The sequence below is a fragment of the Salmo salar genome, chromosome 03 (assembly GCF_965601325.2).
Source record: "Salmo salar chromosome 03, fSalSal1, whole genome shotgun sequence".
NCBI classification, from domain to species: Eukaryota; Metazoa; Chordata; class Actinopteri; order Salmoniformes; family Salmonidae; genus Salmo; species Salmo salar.
The window spans coordinates 78165001-78185341 of record NC_138293.1 but is presented as its reverse complement, the minus strand read 5'-3'; the positions used below and the strand labels follow the sequence as shown (position 1 = coordinate 78185341).

At 44.4% G+C, this 20341-nt stretch overlaps 1 protein-coding gene across 18 annotated transcripts in view; it reads left to right on the top strand.

Moving 5' to 3' along the window:
* Positions 1–20341, top strand: part of LOC106606768 (voltage-dependent P/Q-type calcium channel subunit alpha-1A) — a 138066-nt gene that overhangs the window by 83941 nt on the left and 33784 nt on the right. For 14 of the 18 annotated variants that reach the window (XM_082972772.1, XM_082972780.1, XM_082972752.1 and 11 more), the window contains 6 exons: positions 4970–5086; positions 10776–10841; positions 11020–11117; positions 11334–11484; positions 12724–12851; positions 15741–15837. In XM_082972772.1, coding sequence (XP_082828898.1) covers positions 4970–5086; positions 10776–10841; positions 11020–11117; positions 11334–11484; positions 12724–12851; positions 15741–15837 — 657 coding nt within the window. Of the gene's footprint in view, positions 1–4969; positions 5087–10775; positions 10842–11019; positions 11118–11333; positions 11485–12723; positions 12852–15740; positions 15838–16842; positions 16940–20341 lie in introns of all 18 variants that reach the window. The other 4 variants (XM_082972773.1, XM_082972759.1, XM_082972781.1 and 1 more) reach the window with 1 other exon arrangement.

The following is a 20341-nucleotide window of genomic DNA, read 5'->3' as shown; positions in this document are numbered from 1 at the left end:
GCTGATCTGACTGATCTGATCCAAAATAAAGGAAACACTTGAGTAAATGAGGCTTCTGGCAGCTCTGTTATGGTGTGGGTGCTTTTTCCTAGCATGGTGCCACTCCCTTTAGAGGGCAAGGTAAACGGCAATAAATACACAGCCTTTCTGAATGATCCCCTTCAACCTTTCTGTCTTGATGGGAGTGACCTCTTCCAGGATGACAATGCCCCCATCCACAGGGCACGAGTGGTCACTGAATGGTTTGATGAGCATGAAAATGGAGCGCAGCCTGAGACAGGAGTAATGGAATTTTCTCATGGAAGAATGGCATTGCATCCCTCCAATAGAGTTCCAGACACTTGTAGAATCTATGCCAAGGCACATTGATGCTGTTCTGGCAGCTCGTGGTGGCCCAACACCCTACTACAACGCTTTATGTTGGTGTTTCCTCTATTTTGGCAGTTACCTTTATGTAGTTATTTGGTGGAACTCCTGCTCTCGCTAATCTGATCATGTTCAATCAGTGATTAATTCAAGGAGGGATGGAAGAACAAATGTGTTGTAAAAGTATTCTAACAGATCTGTGGTAATGTAGGAAAGGAACAAGGAAAGGAAGCTGGTCAAGCCTATTAGGACACAGCCATTGTCCTGTGGACAATACTCTCACAATCACTAGACATGCACCACTGCTTACATTCCTTAAAAGCAATCACACACATACACACACATGCGTGCTAGTGTCTGTGAGAGCCAGGGGAGTAAGGTGTGACAGGAGTGCACAGAGTGACTGGGTCTAAAGCTTCACCCATGGCAGACTGGGCTACGGTGCATGCTGCCCCACTGCATGTCTCTGGCAGGGATGACACACGTATACTACTCATAGACACATAAGAGAAACACACACTCAGACATACATGGACACTGACCTACACACACATATACACACATACAACAGTACATAGCTAAATAAATACACGCACATAGGCTTGTGTTGCAATACCATAGTGAACATGCTCTTGATGGGAGCTGAATGTGCCTACTGCCAAGCCCTCTCTAACCCAGAACCCTTCCCTTGGTAGAGGGTTGAAGGACCATGCACATTATAGGTCAGTGAGCATCACAAACATAGTTTACAGTAATCAAATAGGACAGTCATCACACACATAGTTTACAGTAATCAAGTACAGTTTTATTTCTGTAGTGGTTTTTACAAATGCTTTCACCATTAAGTGTGTAATAATTTGAGCAAGACGAAATCGTATGATTCGCCCTATGAATATGGAATTAAAGTAATGCTATCACTGTTATATCAAAATTAGAACTTTGTAACAATTATATTTCTAAATATCATCAATATATTTGCAGTTTGTCCTTCAACCCAGAACCCCACTCCCCCTCCCCTTTCTCTGACTGTGACGCAAGAAAGGTTGGGTTCAATTCCATGTAAATTTTGTTATTTCAGGAGGTGACTTGAAATTCAGGAGTCCTCTTAAAGCAACAGTGGACAATTTTCAATTTTATTAATTAAATGTTATCTCATTTTATCCCCTGAATTGAGTGAACTGAAATGGAATCGAACCTGACTTTATAGTGTCACAGGACTAAAACGAGCCAATCCCTTGTGGAGGAGAGCTGTCAGCTTTGCTGCGTTGCGTTGACACGTGGTTAATTTGCTGTGATCTAGCTAGCTCCATATTGTGCGGTGGTGCGTTTGCCTTAAGGATCAGTGCATTTGGTTGTATTTACAAGAAAAACGGTTCCCTGCACCCACTACTACTGCTACTACTACTACTACTACTACTACTGCTGCTACTATTACTACTACTACTACTATTACTATTTACTACTACTACTACTACTACTGCTAGTACTGCTACTACTACTACTACTACTACTCATACTACTACTACTACTACTACTACTGCTGCTACTATTACTACTACTACTACTACTATTATTATTTACTACTACTACTGCTAGTACTGCTACTACTCATACTACTACTACTACTACTACTACTACTACTCCAAATCAAATTTAATTTGTCACATGCGGCAGGTAGCCTCATGTGTGGGGCGGCAGGTAGCCTAGTGGTTAGAGCGTTGGGCCAGTTACCGAAAGGTTGCAGTTAACCCACGGTTCCCCGGTAGGCCGTCATTGTAAATAAGAATTTGTTCTTAACTGACTTGCCTAGTTAAATAAAGGTTAAATAAATAAAATTAAAATTAAAAACATGCGCTGAATACCGTGAAATGCTTACTTACAAGCCCTTAACCAACAATGCAGTTCAAATAGAGTTAAGAAAATATTTACTAAATAAACTAAAGTTTAAAAAATTTAAAATAAGACAAGAAAATTACATAACAATAACGAGGCTATTTACAGGGGTTACTGGTACCGAGTCAATATGCGGGGGCACAGGTTAGTCGAGGTAATTGTGAATGTTGCCCTGTTTAAAGGTCTTGCTCACATCAGCTACGGAGAGCGTGATCCCACAGTCGTCTGGAACAGCTGGTGCTCTCATTCATGCTTCAGTGTTGCTTAACTCGAAGCGAGCATAAAAGGAATTTAGCTTATCTGGTAGGCTCGCGTAACTGGACAGCTCGCAGCTTTGTAGTCTGTAATATTTTTCAAGCCCTGTCACATCCGATGAGCATCAGAGCCGGTGTAGTAGGATTCAGTTTTGGTCATGTATTGACGCTTTGCCTGTTTGATGGTTCGTCTGAGGGCATAGCGGGATTTCTTATAAGCGTCTGGATAAGTGTCGCACTCCTTGAAAGCGGCAGCTCTAGCCTTTAGCTCAGTGCGGATGTTGCCTGTAATCCTTGGCTTCTGGTTGGGAAATGTACGTACGGTCACTGTGGGGATGTCGTCGTCGATGCACTTATTGATTATTGAGACTAAGGTGGTATACTCCTCAATGCCATTGGATGAATCCCGGAACATATTCCAGTCTGTGCTAGCAAAACAGTCCTATAGCGTATCATCCGCGTCATCTGACCACTTCCGTATTGAGCGAGTGACTGGTACTTCCTGCTTTAGTTTTTGCTTGTAAGCAGGAATCAGGAGGATAGAATTATGATCAGATTTGCCAAATGGAGGGCAACGGAGAGCTTGGTATGCATCTCTGTGTGTGGAGTAAAGGTGGTCTAGATTCTTTTCCTCTGGTTGCACATGTGACATGCTGGTAGAAATGAGGTAAAACGGATTGAAGTTTGCCTGCATTAAAGTCCCCGGCCACTAGGAGTGCCTCTTCTGGATGAGCATTTTCTTCTTTGCTTATGGCCTTATTCAGCTCGTTGAGTGTGGTCTTAGTGCCAGCATCGGTTTTTGGTGGTAAATAGATGGCTACGAATAATATAGATGAGAACTCTCTTGGTAGATTGTGTGGTCTACAGCCTATCATGAGGTATTCTACCTCAGGCGAGCAATACCTTGAGACTTCTTTAATATTAGAAATCACGCACCAACAGTTATTGACAAATAGACACACACCTCTGCCCCTCATCTTACCAGACGTAGCTGCTCTGTCCTGCCGATGCACGGAGAAGCCATCTAGCTCTATATTATCCGTTTCGTCGTTCAGCCACGCCTCGGTGAAACATAAGATATTACAGTTTTAATGTGCCGTTGGTAGGATAGTCTTAATCGTAGATCGTCCAGTTTGTTTTCCAATGATTGCATGCTGGCCAATAATATGTAGGGTAGCGGTGGTTTACCTACTCTTCGGCAAATTCTTACAAAGCACCCTGCCCTCCTCCCCCTTTTTCTCCGTCTTTTCTTCACAATGATGACGGGGATTTGGGCCTTGTCTTGACAAAGCAGAAAAAAATCTTGCTCCAGTTCGAGTTGAGTAATCGCTGTTCTGATGTCCAAAAGCTCTTTTCGGTAATAAGAGACAGTAGCAGCAAATTATGTACAAAATGAGTTACAAACAATGCGAAAAAACAAACAAAATAGCACAGTTGGTTAGGAGCCATCCCCTCCTGCGCCATTATATCTGTGGGGACCTACTACTACTACTACTACTACTACAAACTATTACTAGAAACTACTACTACTCTGTGGCTCAGTTGGTAGAGCATGGTGTGTGCAACGCCAGGGTTGTGGGTTCAATTCCCACGGGGGGCTAGTACAAAAAAAAAAAAAATGCATGAAATGTATGTATTCACTACTGTAAGTCGCTCTGGATAAGAGCGTCTGCAAAATGACTAAAATGTGATGTAAATGTACTACTACAAACTATTTTGACTACTACTACTACTACCAACTAATACTACTACTACAAACTACCACTACTACTAACTATTGCTACTACTTCAAACTACTACTACTACTACTACTACTGCTACTACTACTACTACCACTACTACCAACTACTACTAGTACTACAAACTAGTACTACTACTACTACTTTCTACCTACTTTCTACTACTTGCTACTACTTACTGCTCCAATTGGGTGACAATGGTTAGGTTTTGGAAACATATGATTTTCCTTTCCCCTGTATCGATTCCCTTCTTCTAACTCCTTGGATATGCCCGAGCCTGTTACAAGCCTTGAATTTTTTGGTTTGGTTTGCATTTGATTCCAGTTCTGTTTGGTTGCTTTTCTGTTGGTTTTGAATCCTCCTCGGTTTGGTTTTGAACTTTTCCCCTGCTTTTATGGTTTGGTTTGTTTTAGGACAGGAAATAGTTATCTAACATTGCATGGCAAGTGATACGCTTCTCCTCTCTACCCCGTACCTCCTTTTCTCCACACTTCTGTCCCTCTATTTGTCCCTGCCTCTATCTTTCTATCCCTCTCTTCCCCTTTTTCCATCTCTCCTTCTTTCTACTCCTCACCCCTCCCATTTCTCTCTTTCTACCTCTGTTTTTTTTCTCTCTCTCTCTCTCTCTCTCTCTCTCTCTCTCTCTCTCTCTCTCTCTCTCTCTCTCTCTCTCTCTCTCTCTTACTCTTGTGTCTGGTCATACTGTGGATGTTGTAGAATAACTTCATCAACTTGAGTTTCCTGAGACTGTTCAGGGCTGCCAGGCTCATCAAACTGCTCCGGCAGGGAGAGACCATCCGCATCCTGCTCTGGACCTTTGTTCAATCCTTCAAGGTAATGCCACACACACACACACACACACACACACACACACACACACACACACACACACACACACACACACACACACACACACACACACACACACACACACACACACACACACACACACACACAGAGAGATACGTTTTGTGGGGACCTATGAGAATACACCCACACAGACCCTAGTAGTAGCATTGTGGAGACCTATGACAGAATACACCCACACAGACCCTAGTAGTAGCATTGTGGAGACCTATGAGAATACACCCACACAGACCCTAGTAGTAGCATTGTGGAGACCTATGACAGAATACACCCACACAGACCCTAGTAGTAGCATTGTGGAGACCTATGACAGAATACACACACACAGACCCTAGTAGTAGCATTGCGGAGACCTATGACAGAATACACCCACACAGACCCTAGTAGTAGCATTGTGGAGACCTATGAGAATACACCCACACAGACCCTAGTAGTAGCATTGTGGAGACCTATGACAGAATACACCCACACAGACCCTAGTAGTAGCATTGTGGAGACCTATGAGAATACACCCACACAGACCCTAGTAGTAGCATTGCGGAGACCTATGACAGAATACACACACACAGACCCTAGTAGTAGCATTGTGGAGACCTATGACAGAATACACACACAAAACCAGAGGTGTGGAAATGAGTCACATGACATGAATTCCAGTCAGTTTTAAGTCAATGATTTGATATCTTGAGAGTCAACTTCATAGAAAATAAAACAACTTGAGACTTGACTTTGACTCGGAGCCTCAAGACTTGGGACTTGACTTAGACTTGAGACTGATGACTTATCTGTCCAGGTTTTGTAACGTTTGGTCACTTGTTTTGTGTCACTCATTCAGTATCGCACCTGCAACAACAACAAAAAAGATTTGCTAGTGAAATGCACACTCGTCCCTCTGATTGGACCAGCAAACCGTCAATCAACACAGGTTGTGTGAGCTATAGTAGCACACTGGGAAGGTTTGGGGGGGTCGGGAGTGTGAAACTGAATGGGAAAAATAAATAACAATTATAGACTACCGTTTGTATTTTATATTTATACCCTTGGTTATTCGATCTGGTCACTATCCTAAGCCTACGGCATTGCACCAAATGATTGTAATCTGTGCTTCAGAACCCAAAAATGTAGCTTCTTGACTGTTGACCAATGACCAATCATCAGCATTGTGCTCAAAGGCGGGCGCACATATCCAGATTAGTGACCAGAAAGAAAGCACTTAATTTTCTCCAGTTTGCCTGGCAAAACAGGGTAGCCTACTTACATTAATCAATCTGCTACAGGCTCATCTTTGAAAAATAAAGGAGAGCCGCACACCCTAGGAGCTCAGATGCAAAAATTCATATAATTGTTTAATATTTTTTTTATGTCCAACGTTTTGACAGACAAGCTGTCTTCATCAGGGTACAGGCTCATCTTTGCCAGAACAATAGGCTGATCATTTCATTGATCATTTTCATATTTCAGATAGGCCAAGTTTAGGTGGATTATACAGTTGAAGTCGGAAGTTTACATACACCTTAGCCAAATACAATTAAACTCAGTTTTTCACAATTCCTTATATTTAATCCTAGTAAAAATTCCCTGTCTTATGTCAGTTAGGATCACCACTTTATTTTAAGAATGTGAAATGTCAGAATAATAGTAGAGAGAGTGATTTATTTGTCACGGACAAGTGGAGATGTGGAATCAGGAGCAGGAGACAGAGGGCCGGAGCAACAGTGTTTTAATAATAATTTCAAACGCAATAGCCGTAGGGCACAGGGCGCGTGGCGAAGTCCGCCAGGGGAAAAACACATTCCCAAAATAAACGCTCTGGAAAAAGCGCACGGGGCGCAGCCCGGCAATACAATGGACAATAACAGCGAAAAAACAGCTTACACTCGCAACTGTCCTGAGTGGACAATAAACAATCCCGCACGAGAACCCCAACTGAAAATACACACTAAATAACCCCCCACTAATGACAGACACAAAACAGGTGCGGGATAGACAGACAAAACCAAAAGACACAGAAACAACGATCGGTGGCAGCTAATAGGCCGGCGACGACGACCGCCGAGCGCCGCCCGACCGAGGAGGGGCGCCACCTTCGTTAGATACTGTGACATTATTTCAGCTTTTATTTTTTTCATCACATTCCCAGTCAGTCAGAAGTTTACATACACTCAATTAGTATTTGGTAGCATTGCATTTAAATTGTTTAACTTGGGTCAAACGTTTCGGGTAGCCTTCCACAAGCTTCCCACAATAAGTTGGGTGAATTTTGTCCCTTTCCTCCTGACAGAGCTGGTGTAACTGAGTCAGGTTTGTAGGCCTCCTTGCTCGCACACACCGCACACACTTTTTCAGTTCTGCCAACAAATGTTCTATAGGATTGAGGTCAGGGTTTGTGATGGCCACTCCAATACCTTGACTTTGTTGTCCTTAAGCCATTATGCCACAACTTTGGAAGTATGCTTGGGGTCATTGTCCATTTGGAAGATCTATTTGCAACCAAGCATTAACTTCCTGACTGATGTCTTGAGATGTTGCTTCAATATATCCACATAATTTTTCTACCTCATGATGCCATCTATTTTGTGAAGTGCACCAGTCCTTCTTGCAGCAAAGCACCCCCACAACATGATGATGCCACCCCGTTCTTCACGGTTGGGATGGTGTTCTTCGGCTTGCAAGCCTCCCCCTTTTCCTCCAAACATAACGATGGTCATTATGGCCAAACAGTTCTATTTTTGTTTCATCAGACCAGAGAACGTTTCTCCAAAAAGTGCTATCTTTGTCCCCATATGCAGTTGCAAACCGTAGTCTGGCTATTTGGAGCAGTGGCTTCTTCCTTGCTGGGTTATGTTGATATAGGATTTATTTTACTGTGGATATAGATACTTTTGTACCTGTTTCCTCCAGCATCTTCACAAGGTCCTTTGCTGTTGTTCTGGGATTGATTTGCATGTTTCGCACCAAAATACATTAATCTGTAGGAGACAGAACGCGTCTCCTTCCTGAGCGGTATGACGGCTGCGTGGTCCCATGGTGTTTATACTTGCATACTATTGTTTGTACAGATGAATGTGGTACCTTCAGGCATTTGGAAATTGCTCCCAAGGATGAACCAGACTTGTGGAGGTCTAACATTTTCTTCTGAGGTCTTGGCTGATTTCTTTTGATTTCCCCATGATGTCAAGCAAAGAGGCACTGAGTTTGAAGGTAGACCTTGAAATACATTCACAGGTACACCTCCAATTGACTCAAACATTTTTTAAATATTTTTTTATTTCACCTTTATTTAACCAGGTAGGCTAGTTGAGAACAAGTTCTCATTTGCAACTGTGACCTGGCAAAGATAAAGCAAAGTAGTTCGACACATACAACAACACAGAGTTACACATGGAGGAAAAAAAACATACAGTCAATAATACAGTAGAAAAAGTATATATACAACATGTGCAAATGAGGTAGGTTAAGGGAGGTAAGGCAATAAATAGGCCATGGTGGCGAAGTAATTACAATATAGCAATTAAACACTGGAATGGTAGATGTGCAGAAGATGAATGTGCAAGTAGAGATACTGGGGTGCAAAGGAGCAAGTTAAATAAATAAATACAGTATGGGGATGAGGTAGTTGGGCTATTTACAGATGGCCTATGTACAGGTGCAGTGATCTGTGAGCTGCTCTGACAACTAGTGCTTAAAGCTAGTGAGGGAGATATGAGTCTTCAGCTTCAGTGATTTTTGGAGTTTATTCCAGTCATTGGCAGCAGAGAACTGGAAGGAAAGGCGGCCAAAGGAAGAATTGGCTTTGGGGGTGACCAGTGAGCTATTCCTGCTGGAGCGCGTGCTACGGGTGGGTGCTGCTATGGTGACCAGTGAGCTGAGATAAGGCAGAGCTTTACCTAGCAGAGACTTGTAGATGACCTGGAGCCAGTGTGTTTGGTGACGAGTATGAAGCGAGGGCAAGCCAATGAGAGCGTACAGGTCGCAGTGGTGGATGGTATATGGGGCCTTGGTGACAAAACAAATGGCACTGTGATAGACTGCATCCAATTTGTTGAGTAGAGTGTTGGAGGCTATTATGTAAATGATATCGCCGAAGTCGAGGATCGGTAGGATGGTCAGTTTTACGAGGGTATGTTTGGCAGCATGAGTGAAGGATGCTTTTTTGCGAAATAGGAATACGATTCTAGATTTAATTTTGGATTGGAGATGCTTAATGTGAGTCTGGAAGGAGAGTTTACAGTCTAACCAGACACCTAGGTATTTGTAGTTGTCCACATATTCTAAGTCAGAACCATCCAGAGTAGTGATGGTGGACGGGCGGGCAGGTGCGGGCAGCGATCGGTTGAAGAGTATGCATTTAGTTTTACTTGCATTTAAGAGCAGTTGTAGGCTACGGAAGGAGAGTTGTATGGCATTGAAGCTCGTCTGGAGGGTAGTTAACACAGTGTCCAAAGAAGGGCCAGAAGTATACAGAATGGTGTCGTCTGCGTAGAGGTGGATCAGAGAATCACCAGCAGCAAGCGCGACATCATCGATGTGTACAGAGAAGAGAGTCGGCCCGAGAATTGAACCCTGTGGCACCCCCATAGAGACTGCCAGAGGGTTGGACAACAGGCCCTCCTATTTGACACACTGAACTATATCAGAGAAGTAGTTGGTTAACCAGGCGAGGCAATCATTTGAGAAACCCAGGCTGTTGAGTCTGCCGATAAGAATGTGGTGATTGACAGAGTCGAAAGCCTTGGCCAGGTCGATGAATAGGGCTGCACAGTAATGTCTCTTATCGATGGTGGTTATGATGTCGTTTAGGACCTTGAGCATGGCTGAGGTGCACCCATGACCAGTTCTGAAACCAGATTGCATAGCGGAGAAGGTACGGTAGGATTCGAAATGGTCGGTAATCTGTTTGTTAACTTGGCTTTCGAAGACCTTAGAAAGACAGGGTAGGATAGATATAGGTCTGTAGCAGTTTGGGTCTAGAGTGTCTCCCCCTTTGAAGAGGGGGATCACGTCGGCAGCTTTCCAATCTATAGGAATCTCAGACCATACGAAAGAGAGGTTGAACAGGCTAGTAATAGGGGTTGCAACAATTTCGGCCGACCATTTTAGAAAGAGAGGGTCCAGATTGTCTAGCCCTGCTGATTTGTAGGGGTCCAGATTTTGCAACTCTTTCAGAACATCAGCTATCTGGATTTGGGTGAAGGAGAAATGGGGGAGGCTTGTGCGAGTTGCTGTGGGGGGTTATCTCATCTGTTGTACAGCTATATCATCTGCTGCACTGCTATATCATCTGCTCTACAGCTATATCATCTGTTGTACAGCTATATCATCTGTACAACAGATTTGTAGTTGAACAAGTCATTGCATGTATAGATTTGTTTACTTGACTTGTGACTTGACTCAACTTTCCCTTAGAATGCACGATTTGGACTAGACTCGACCTGTTCTTTCTGGGACTCGACTTGAGACATGGAACGTGTGACTTGAGACTTGCTCTTGACTCGAATAATAGTGACTTGCTCCCCCCTATGCACAAAACCCACTTTACAGCATTGTGGGGACCGATGACAGAATACAAAGACACACACACACACACACACACACACACACACACACATACACACACACATTGAATAGTACTCCAGCTCTTTATGTCTGTGTTTAGGCGCTGCCGTACGTGTGCCTGCTTATTGGCATGCTGTTCTTCATCTATGCCATCATCGGGATGCAGGTGAGTAGACACGAGAAGAAAAAAGAAAACAGTCAAAATGAATGGTCATTTTTATAGATCAACATGAACTTTATAAAAAGCATCCAGGGAAAGTGACACTTGCCTGCCATAGGGATGTGTGTGAGGTTGTGCATTCTCACATATTACCTAGGATGTTGACAGTTTGTTGTTTTGTCAGCTGTTTGGGAACATTGGGATGGAGGAGGAGGAGGGGAGCGCCATCAACGAACACAACAACTTCAGGACTTTCTTCCAAGCTCTCATGCTGCTCTTCAGGTGTGTGTGTGTGTGTGTGTGTGTGTGTGTGTGTGTGTGTGTGTGTGTGTGTGTGTGTGTGTGTGTGTGTGTGTGTGTGTGTGTGTGTGTGTGTGTGTGTGTGTGTGTGTGTGTGGTGGCGTGCGAGTGTATGTTTACATTTGTGTGTGTCTGTGTGTACAGTACATGCATACGTGTGTCTCCAACGTGTGTGTGTGTATGTGTGTATTTGTGTAGGAGTGCCACGGGCGAGGCATGGCATGACATCATGCTGTCGTGTCTTGGAGGGAAGCTCTGTGATCCTCTGGCAGGGAACACTGAACCAGAGTGTGGCAGCCAGTTTGCCTACCTCTACTTTGTGTCCTTCATCTTCTTCTGCTCCTTCCTGGTGAGAAGCACTGTCTGTCTGTCTGTCTCTATTCCCCTTTTAGTCATATTTTCCCCCTTAGTGTCTGTTATAGGATTGCAAAATTCCCTAAATCCTAGTTGGAGGATTCCCGGAATCAGGAGGGAATAAGCAGGAAATCCGGAATAGTCCAACCACACTGCAAAACCGGATAAGTTCTGGCTACTCAAACATTTTGAGGAAACCGATTAACTAAAAAAGTTAAGTTAAGAAACTTAAATAGCTGAAGTTAGCAGTATTACCTTCATATGTGTAATACAAATGCATTTTTTGTAAGGTATTCTTACATATAATGCTCCCACTAAGCCATGTCTCCAATAATTTCCCAGTGTGCCTTGCCTTTTCGATTGAATTGTAGAGTTACCACCCATGACTGTATTTGTTGAATGACAGAGACATGGTTGTTGAATTCGTAAATGTTTAGTCCTTTGGCCTTCAACAAGAGTTCCTAGGCGAATATTATAATAATTATTGAACCAGTACATATATCATAAGGCCTTATACATTGGCCTGAAACTCTTAGTTTACAGGCCACATCAGGCATGCAAGTAGGTTTGCAAAATTCCACAAACTTTCCCCAAAAAGTTTCCAGTAATCCTGGGAAATTTACCAGAATTTTGCAACCCTAACTGTAAATCACATTATGCTGGCTTGCAAAGTGCTATGTAATTCCTATTGGAATTTAGCCAGCGTTAAAGTATCCAACAGTTGAAATGTGTAGTCACCCGCAACCTGCATTCATAATGACTGCCAGGGTTAAGAACAGTGGGAGGAAACGACCTAAGCCATTTAAACTGGAACTACCATTTCAGTAACAAGTGCAAAAATGAAATGATTGGATTAGGAACAATTATATTTATATTTGTGTAGCATAACATTTAATCAATCAATCTCTCAATGTACAGACAAAAACACAGATATTAAAAACTATTCCATGCTGGGGAAAATGTTCATTTGTTATCATATTTTTAAAACATTTAGTTGATGTGACTTCTCAATTACTTTTGAGTCAGTACCACATAAACATGTTAAGTAATAAGGACTTTTTATTGACTTAGAGTACGACTTATTAGAAGTATTTGAGTTAAACATGCCTAGAGGTTTACAGTGCAGGATTCCTGGAAAACCAGGGAATTTATTTTGCAACCCTCGTCTGTTATAAGTGCACACTTGCTTGCCTGACATAATACTGTGTAATAATGTGTCTGTTTGTGTTTTTAGATGCTGAATCTGTTCGTGGCTGTCATCATGGACAACTTTGAGTACCTGACCAGAGACTCCTCCATCCTCGGCCCACATCATCTAGACGAGTATGTCAGGATATGGGCTGAATATGACCAAGCAGCTTGGTGAGTGACACACACACACACACACACACACACACACACACACACACACACACACACACACACACACACACACACACACACACACACACACACACACACACACACACACACACACACGACACACACACACACACAAACATATACTGTATATATTTTCAAATATACACACACATCTTACACATGTGACGCATCACATCAGCACCTCATACATGCACACATGATGCCAATGGTTTCAATGTGTTTACTTTTTCAGAGGTAGACATCACCTCTCATGTCTGTGTATCTCTGAACGTTAACGTCTCGTGGACTGTGTACAGTAACGTTGTATAACTTACTGGTGCAACCTAAACACTTCTAAGGTGTCCTCAGGCTCTAGTTCAAACCTGGCACTAGATCTCATTAGCCTGTGGTAAAACTGATCTAAGTCCAGTCTTTGGGAACAGCAGATGAAAAGAGTGGGAGTCTGGGAGCTGTACAGTAACCATGAAGTACATTACTCCATAGTTATAAAGGATAAGAGTCATAAAGGATATAAAGGCCAAGTGTCCTGTAATTGAACTGATCCCAAATCAGTCTATAGAACCCACACAAGACAGCAGCTGTAGGGGGGATCATGGATCTGAGCAGTAACCTTCTCAGTGATCCAGTTACCCCTCCCTCCCTGTGCCCCCTCCCTCTCTGTGTGTGGTTCAGACCCCCACCCCACCTCCACCCCTCTGGAATCTGCATACTGCCAAAACTTACTGTGGCAACAAACCTCCCCTTTACTGTACTGTATATTCAACCCCCGTGGAACCTGAAACACGCTAAGTTTCCTAGTATCTGTATTCCAGTGCCTGTTATCCTTCTGCTGTCCTGTAGTCTGCAATGTTGAGGGAGAGAGCAAGGGAGAGGAGGAGGGAGAGGGAGTGGATTGAGGGAAGGAGGTAGAGACACAGTAGTGGGGGAAGGGAAATGGAGAGAGAAAATGAGAGCAACTGAGATGGGTAGGAATAGACAAAGTTATCACAATTAAAAGGTTTTGGTAACATGGCGAATTGAGATAAAGACAGGCATGGAAGAAAACAAGGAGGATTTTCTGGAGAGAAGCAAGGGAGGGAGGGAGGGAGGGAAGGAGGGAGGGGGGGAACAGACAATCTATGGGGAGATGGGCCTCTGTATGACAAGTGGCTATTACACATTAGGCCATTTAGCATTCACATGCATTTCTAGTTAATGAGCTATTCCTTAATTATACTCCACACACAACCAATTACTGGCACACACCACTGCTGGCAGAGAGGGGGAAGGGAATGAACGAGGGGAATGAGAGAGAGACGGGGATGGGTTCTATTAGGAAGAGGAATTGAGAGAGAGACATAGGGATGGGTTCTACTAGGAAGAGGACTTGAGAGAGAGACGGGGGATGGGTATTATTAGGAAGAGGAATTGAGAGAGAGACGGGGGATGGGTAGTATTAGGAAGAGGAATTGAGAGAGAGACGGGGGATGGATATTATTAGGAACAGGAATTGAGAGAGACGGGGGATGGGTAGTATTAGGAAGAGGAATTGAGAGAGAGACGGGGGATGGGTAGTATTAGGAAGAGGAATTGAGAGAGACGGGGGATGGGTAGTATTAGGAAGAGGAATTGAGAGAGACGGGGGATGGGTAGTATTAGGAAGAGGAATTGAGAGAGACGGGGGATGGGTAGTATTAGGAAGAGGAATTGAGAGAGACGGGGGATGGGTAGTATTAGGAAGAGGAATTGAAAGAGACGGGGGATGGGTAGTATTAGGAAGAGGAATTGAGAGAGAGACGGGGGATGGGTAGTATTAGGAAGAGGAATTGAGAGAGAGACATGGGGATGGGTAGTATTAGGAAGAGGAATTGAGAGAGACGGGGGATGGGTAGTATTAGGAAGATGAATTGAGAGAGAGACGGGGGATGGGTAGTATTAGGAAGAGGAATTGAGAGAGACGGGGGATGGGTAGTATTAGGAAGAGGAATTGAGAGAGAGACGGGGGATGGGTAGTATTAGGAAGAGGAATTGAGAGAGAGACGGGGGATGGGTAGTATTAGGAAGAGGAATTGAGAGAGACGGGGGATGGGTAGTATTAGGAAGAGGAATTGAGAGAGACGGGGGATGGGTAGTATTAGGAAGAGGAATTGAGAGAGAGACGGGGGATGGGTAGTATTAGGAAGAGGAATTGAGAGAGACGGGGGATGGGTAGTATTAGGAAGAGGAATTGAGAGAGAGACGGGGATGGGTAGTATTAGGAAGAGGAATTGAGAGAGAGACGGGGGATGGGTAGTATTAGGAAGAGGAATTGAGAGAGACGGGGGATGGGTAGTATTAGGAAGAGGAATTGAGAGAGAGACGGGGATGGGTAGTATTAGGAAGAGGAATTGAGAGAGAGACGGGGGATGGGTAGTATTAGGAAGAGGAATTGAGAGAGAGACGGGGATGGGTAGTATTAGGAAGAGGAATTGAGAGAGAGACGGGGGATGGGTAGTATTAGGAAGAGGAATTGAGAGAGACGGGGGATGGGTAGTATTAGGAAGAGGAATTGAGAGAGAGACGGGGATGGGTAGTATTAGGAAAACAGGAACGATAATAGACAGGAAGTGGTTAAACAGAGAAGGGATAGGCTGAGAGAATGATAGGAACAGGTAAAGACTGCAGTGTCATTGCAGAAGAAAAGCACTACAGCTCAAACGGGTGACGTGCAACAAAAATGTGTGTGTGTGTGTGTGTGGTGTGTGTAGTATGTGTGTGCACACCGTACAGTAATTTTACTGTTATGATATCTTGTTTCTTGTCAATCTTGTGCTCTTCTTTCTTCCCATTGTTCTCTCTTGTCGTATCTGTCCTCTACGTTTGTTCTAACTCCTCCTGTTCTTTTTGCAGCGGTCGCATTCATTATAAGGATATGTACAGTTTATTGCGAGTTATCGACCCGCCTCTTGGCTTAGGAAAGAAATGCCCCCATAGAGTGGCCTGCAAGGTTTGACTTCCACTAAAAATCCTCAACCACACCTGCTACAGCATCCAAGAATGGAATGAGTGTCGCTTATCTGATCTGATTGGATTTCATTTTTGTTATATTTTCTCTCTTCTTCTTTATTTTGACCATTTCTACTTGCATTCTGATCTGAAACGAGAATGTGTAGGACAATGCAGACACCCAGACGAGCATGACGTTGTGCACCACTGAAATGAAAAATAAATAAAAAACTTTGAAGAGTTTGATTATGAAGAAAAAAAAAGATTTATGATTGTTCTCCTTTGGTCATTTTTCTTTCTGTTGTTTTGCTTGCTGTTGAGCCACGGCTAGGCGCGGTGCTAGACACACTGTGGGATCTGTAGAATTGCATTGTTCTTGGGGGGGGAGGACAGAAACTGCATTGACACCCCACCCTCATCATGGTATAGCCCAGTCCCAGCAGTGGAGCTCAGTGCTTGACTCTGAAGTCCTCTGCTCCTCCATGCAATTCCCTCCCACTTGCATAGAATTATATTTTACTTCTACTAAAAGTCTCCAACTCTACTCAACTCCGCTCCTCCTCCTCCCTATACCCCCCTCTTATCTTCTACAAGATATACACCCCCGCCCGCTCAGACCAGTTGTACCCCCCCTCACCTCGCCGACTCAGACCAGTTCTAGACAGCCTCACTGCGTCTCTCTCTCGCTCTCAAACCAGCCAAATAACTTTTTTTTCCTTTTTTCTCCTCTCTACTCTTTGCTTTGGTCTCTCTTTTGCTCTCATTCTCTATCTCTCTTTCTATCTGTGTCCCCCTCTCTTCTCTCTCTTCCCTCACTCGCTCTTTCTCCCTCGCTCTCTCTTGCTTTCTCTCTCTCTCCCTCCCTCTTCTCCTTCTCTCTCTACCCTTCTCCCACCCCTACTATTTTCTCTTATTCTCTCTGCTCTCTCTCTGGTTGGCTGTGGTTGGCTGTGGCTGTTCTGGCTGTGGCTGTGGGGGGCGGTGGCTGTGCTGCGCTGACATGCAGTGGCAGGATCAGTTGCAGGGATATGTATGACATGCTCAGGCATATGAGCCCTCCGCTAGGCCTGGGGAACAGGTGCCCGGCACGGGTGGCCTACAAGGTCAGGACCCCCTAGAACCAGGGGGCTTAGCGCCTCTTCCTCCGCTTTACTGTGTATCCGTAGTGTTGGTGTCTTCTTCTTCTCTATACATTTTGTTTCTGATATTTTGCTTTATCTCCATTTTCTTCTTCTCTTTCGTTATTCGATGGAGGGGAGCGCTGATGTCATTGTGGGGAATGGGGAGGGGGGTAGGGCTTTGGGGGTGAGGGGCGGGGGGGGGGGGGTAAGGGTCAAGGGACAAAGGTCAGACAGGTTTATCCACAGGAAGGGGTGAATAGAGGGACCTTCTCAGCTCTTTTGCACCGTGTATACTGACGGAAACACACACACACCTCTACACACACTTATTATCAAACACATACACCCACACGTTGTTTTTGCCAGTCAAAGCTTTACAAGAATCTGAATAGAGTGCATAGTGGAATAGAATACACCAAATCAGCTGTGGTAACTGTAGGAGCTTTGGCTAAAGTAAACGTCAAGGGGTCTCAAACTTCGATATTGACTCTATACAGGTGTGTACATTAGAGTGACCTCTTTAATGTATACTAGTGGAATATTAAAGATATCTATTTATACAAAAATATATATAAATGTTTGGCCAAGCTGGCAAAATAGTGTATGCACACAGCTACACACACACGCAGAGACAAAAACACATACATACACACGCACCAGTATGCGTGTGCAGCCGGGCTTGGAAGGTCCGTAAGACTTCTGTCCTCTTAGTCTCTCCATCCTGTGGATGGCGCTACTGCAAACACACACACACGCACGCACACACACACACACACACACACACACACACACACACACACACACACACACACACACACACACACACACACACACACACACACACACACACACACACACACACACACACACATAGAGGAACAGGTCTCTGTCTTTAGTTGTACAGTAGTCCAACATATACAAATCAGGATGTATTTTCTGGGTGGAGGACAGAGAGCTGAAAGGTCCCCTTAGGTGGATTATAGTTTGTTGTCTATCTAGTTGGTTGTGTAGTATGCTAACCAGTTAACTGTTATCATTGCCACAGAATAACATCTAGCCTCTTTTTTGTAGTAGAATCTCTTCGGTCCTGTAGCAAAATCTGCAAGTGAATCTTTTCCACCCGTCCCCGTTCTTCTGTCAATGCAGTTCTACTCTGTTTCCAGTCCCCCTCCTCTTCACATGCTGTCTCCCCTCCTCCTAACCCGCCACTCGCATGCCTGCCCCTTCACCCCCGCCACCACACGGGCACTACCATTACCTCTCTCACACACTGTCATACACAGACACACACACACCGACACACACTCATGCCCGTTAAATACCCTTACATACCTGTGAAATCCTTCAGATATTCTAACACACACTCATATACCCAACTAATTTGGTTGTCACCAACCACTGCTCTAATTTAACCTCATACCCCCTATTATACCCTTATTATACCCTTACAACACATTATGACACAATTATGATACCCTTACGACACATTATGACACCCTTACGACACACATGTGTCCCTTCGTAGGCAGATCGCTGTGAGCCTCAGGGGCAGCCAGCCGAACAGCCTGTAGGCACAGGAGATCTCTCTACCACCAGAACTTACTGTCCCCCAAACCCTCCTTATCCTCCCAGCTGCTCCCCATACCTGCATCTCTGTTAATCTTTACCTCTACCTCGATCTCTAGCATCCCTCTCTCCGCGTCTCTCTCTCTTTCTATTCTTCACTTTGCCATTCCTCTATCTTTCTATTTCTCCCTATATTTCTCCCTGCCTCTCTCTCTTATATCTCTCTCTCTGCATATCTGCATCTCTCTGCCTTTCTGTCCTCTGTTCATTCATTCCTATCAGCTCAGCTCATCTCTCCTCTCCCTGCCTCACCTCTCTGCTTTATCCTCTCTTTTCTCTCCTTCCTTCTTCTCCTCCCTGTGTTTTGTCCCTCAGTCCTAACAGCCTCCCTCCTGAAGTGTCCCCTGTAATATAACCCCTCTTTCAGACTTTGACCTCTAACCTTCCATCCCCCACCACCTCCATCTACTGTGTCTACGGGTAACCATAGCAACAGTCCCGTCTTTGAAAATACCTCTCTCCCCTTTCCCTGTGTAAACTGTCATCTGTAGGTGATCTTAGTTTGACAGTAAAAACCCACAGACCCCCTTCTTGCCCTTCACCTGTCCCCTATCCCCCACCCACCATCACTACCTACCTGCCTAATGAGAGAGGTAAAAACCCTCACACTTGACCTTCACCTCTGAACCACAGAATAATGGCCCCTGTATGTGTAGTGTTAAATTCTCACCCCCACTCTTCTCTGTTCTGTAGAGACAGACAGACAGTATTCTTCAGGCAGGATGCTGTGTTAGACTCGGCCAGCTTGTGTGGCGGAAGATCTTTCTTTTATTCTATCACTTTCAACCTCTTTTTCTTATCACTCGCTGTTTATCTCTCTGATGTCTTTTTTCTCTCTCATCCTCCAACCTCTTCTCATCCTCCAACTTCTCCTTTCTTTTGCTTTGACAACGGTCTCTAAAACGCCACTCACAACCCACCCCCCAACTCTCTTTTCAATTATTTTCTGATAACGAGATTTATTTTTCCCCACCCCCTAACACTTATTGTGCAGCCTTCCTCAGGCCTAAGGCAGCCTTTCCTAGAACCTCAGCCCATCTTACCCTTTAAAAAACGGCTGCCGCGGTGGCCATCTTGATTTTCTTAGATTACCTTGATCGGCTGAATTCTGTTCTCACGCTCACCTATTAACCCTGTCAGGCCCTGCACACATTATTCACTGAGAGATCAGAGGATTTGCATAGAGCGTTACAGCTCTATTGTCTCTGTATGACAACAACAGCCCTTCATCTAATATCTCCTACAGATGTAGCACATGTAGGTTCAATGATGTCATATCCTCCTGCCAGTAACCACTACTAAACCCAAACAGATAAACATTATTCTATTATTAAACCACACAGAGGATGCTTTCTGTGTACGGCTGTGCCGCTGCTTGTCCTGTGAAGCATTATGTGTGTGCACCGCATGTTGCATGGGGGGGGGGGGCAGGGGAGGATGGGGGTATGTGTCACAGGGTTTTGGGTTAGGGGAGCGGAGTGGTTGGCATGGTCTTGCTGCATGTCTGGGATGTCGCCGTGACAACGGTTACCGCGAGCCTGTCTCACACACACTAACGTCACGTTGTCTGTGTGTGTTGTCTGTGCATGTGTGTGTGTGTTGGCTCGTGTCCATTTCTCTTATATTGACAAGACCAGAAGGTGGATAAAGGATAAATGAAAACGATGACGTTCCCCTCCCCCTGTCCCTCAGTTTTGGTTTATCGCTTTATGGCCTGGTCTCTGTTGAACTCTGTGAATCTCCTATCCACTACGGGGA